At 63.8% G+C, this 1,046-nt stretch overlaps 1 protein-coding gene across 1 annotated transcript in view; it reads left to right on the top strand.

Annotated features, from left to right (window-relative positions):
* Positions 1-1,046, top strand: part of SLC43A3 (solute carrier family 43, member 3) — an 18,873-nt gene that overhangs the window by 1,392 nt on the left and 16,435 nt on the right. The window contains exon 3 of the mRNA XM_010833625.1: positions 119-248. Within this exon, the coding sequence (XP_010831927.1) occupies positions 119-248 (130 nt within the window). The remainder of the gene's footprint in view (positions 1-118; positions 249-1,046) is intronic.

Below are 1,046 nucleotides of genomic sequence, written 5' to 3'. Positions count from 1 at the left end.
ATGGAGGAGGCTGCCCTGGACTGGGAACAGGCTGGGTGCCTGCCTGCCAGGAAGGCTGGGACGGGTGGGGGGTGGCCCGTCTGCCTGGACTCCTGAGACGGGCCCGTCTCTCCTCCAGAGTGCAGGGCCCGGGACGAGCGGTTCTCACTCATCTTCACCCTGGCCTCCTTCACGATCAACTTCATGACCTTCCCCACGGGCTACATCTTCGACCGTTTCAAGACCACCGTGGCCCGCCTCATCGCCATGTAGGTCCCAGGGGCACCGGGCCAGGGCTGGGCAAGGGGACTTTGGGCAGAGGCGTTGTTTGCAGGAAGTCGCAGGCCAGGCAGTTGGGCACCTTTGCTCCAGCAGTGCTGCTAGGAACACACCTGGGTGTTGACACCCTGTCTCGGCTTTCCCTGTTCCCTTAGCCCCTTCTTCCCTTTTTTCCCCCGCTTCTCTGTTGCATGTGACACTGGGCTGTTGGTCGTGCTGAACTGGGCAGAAGGCCAGGCCTGCTTCCTGTAGGGGGTGCTGGCCTGCGGCAGGGCTTGTGAAATCAGCAAAGCCTAGAGTTGCCACTGACACCCATGAGACTGGAGCTCCCACTGCAGGGGCGCAGGTTTGATCCCTTGGCGGGGAACCGAGATCCCGAGTGGCGTGGCCACAGAGAAAAACTGAACTGTCTCTGCCTTGGTGCAGGGGACCCCGTGTCTTCATCACACCCAAGTGGCTCCTCGCCACCCTCCTCCTGGCCTCCCCCCAACCCTGTCACTTCCCAGAAGTTAGGCAGGATGGTGCCCCGGGGTGTCTTTGGTGGTGGGGACTTGAGGTTCCCTCCCGTGGGGGTGCCCAGGCCAAGTAGTCGAGGAGAAGGAGGGCCACGCTGGCTCACAGGGGTGCCGCTGAGCTGGCCAGCTTCTGTGATAAGCGGCGGCCTGGTGGGCATGATTAGGACCCAGCGCGGTGTCTCCCTGGAGGTCCGGGGCGTTCAGCTGTTCGAGGGACTGGAGGGCGGCCGGGCCAGGCCATGGCGGGACGGTGGAGCAGGTGCTTGTGTCTCG

Source organism: Bison bison, unplaced genomic scaffold (genome assembly GCF_000754665.1).
Source record: "Bison bison bison isolate TAMUID 2011002044 unplaced genomic scaffold, Bison_UMD1.0 scf7180017863815, whole genome shotgun sequence".
In the NCBI taxonomy this organism is placed as follows: Eukaryota; Metazoa; Chordata; class Mammalia; order Artiodactyla; family Bovidae; genus Bison; species Bison bison.
The sequence above is the reverse complement of the archived record's forward strand: the minus strand, read 5'-3'. Positions and strand labels throughout refer to the sequence as shown.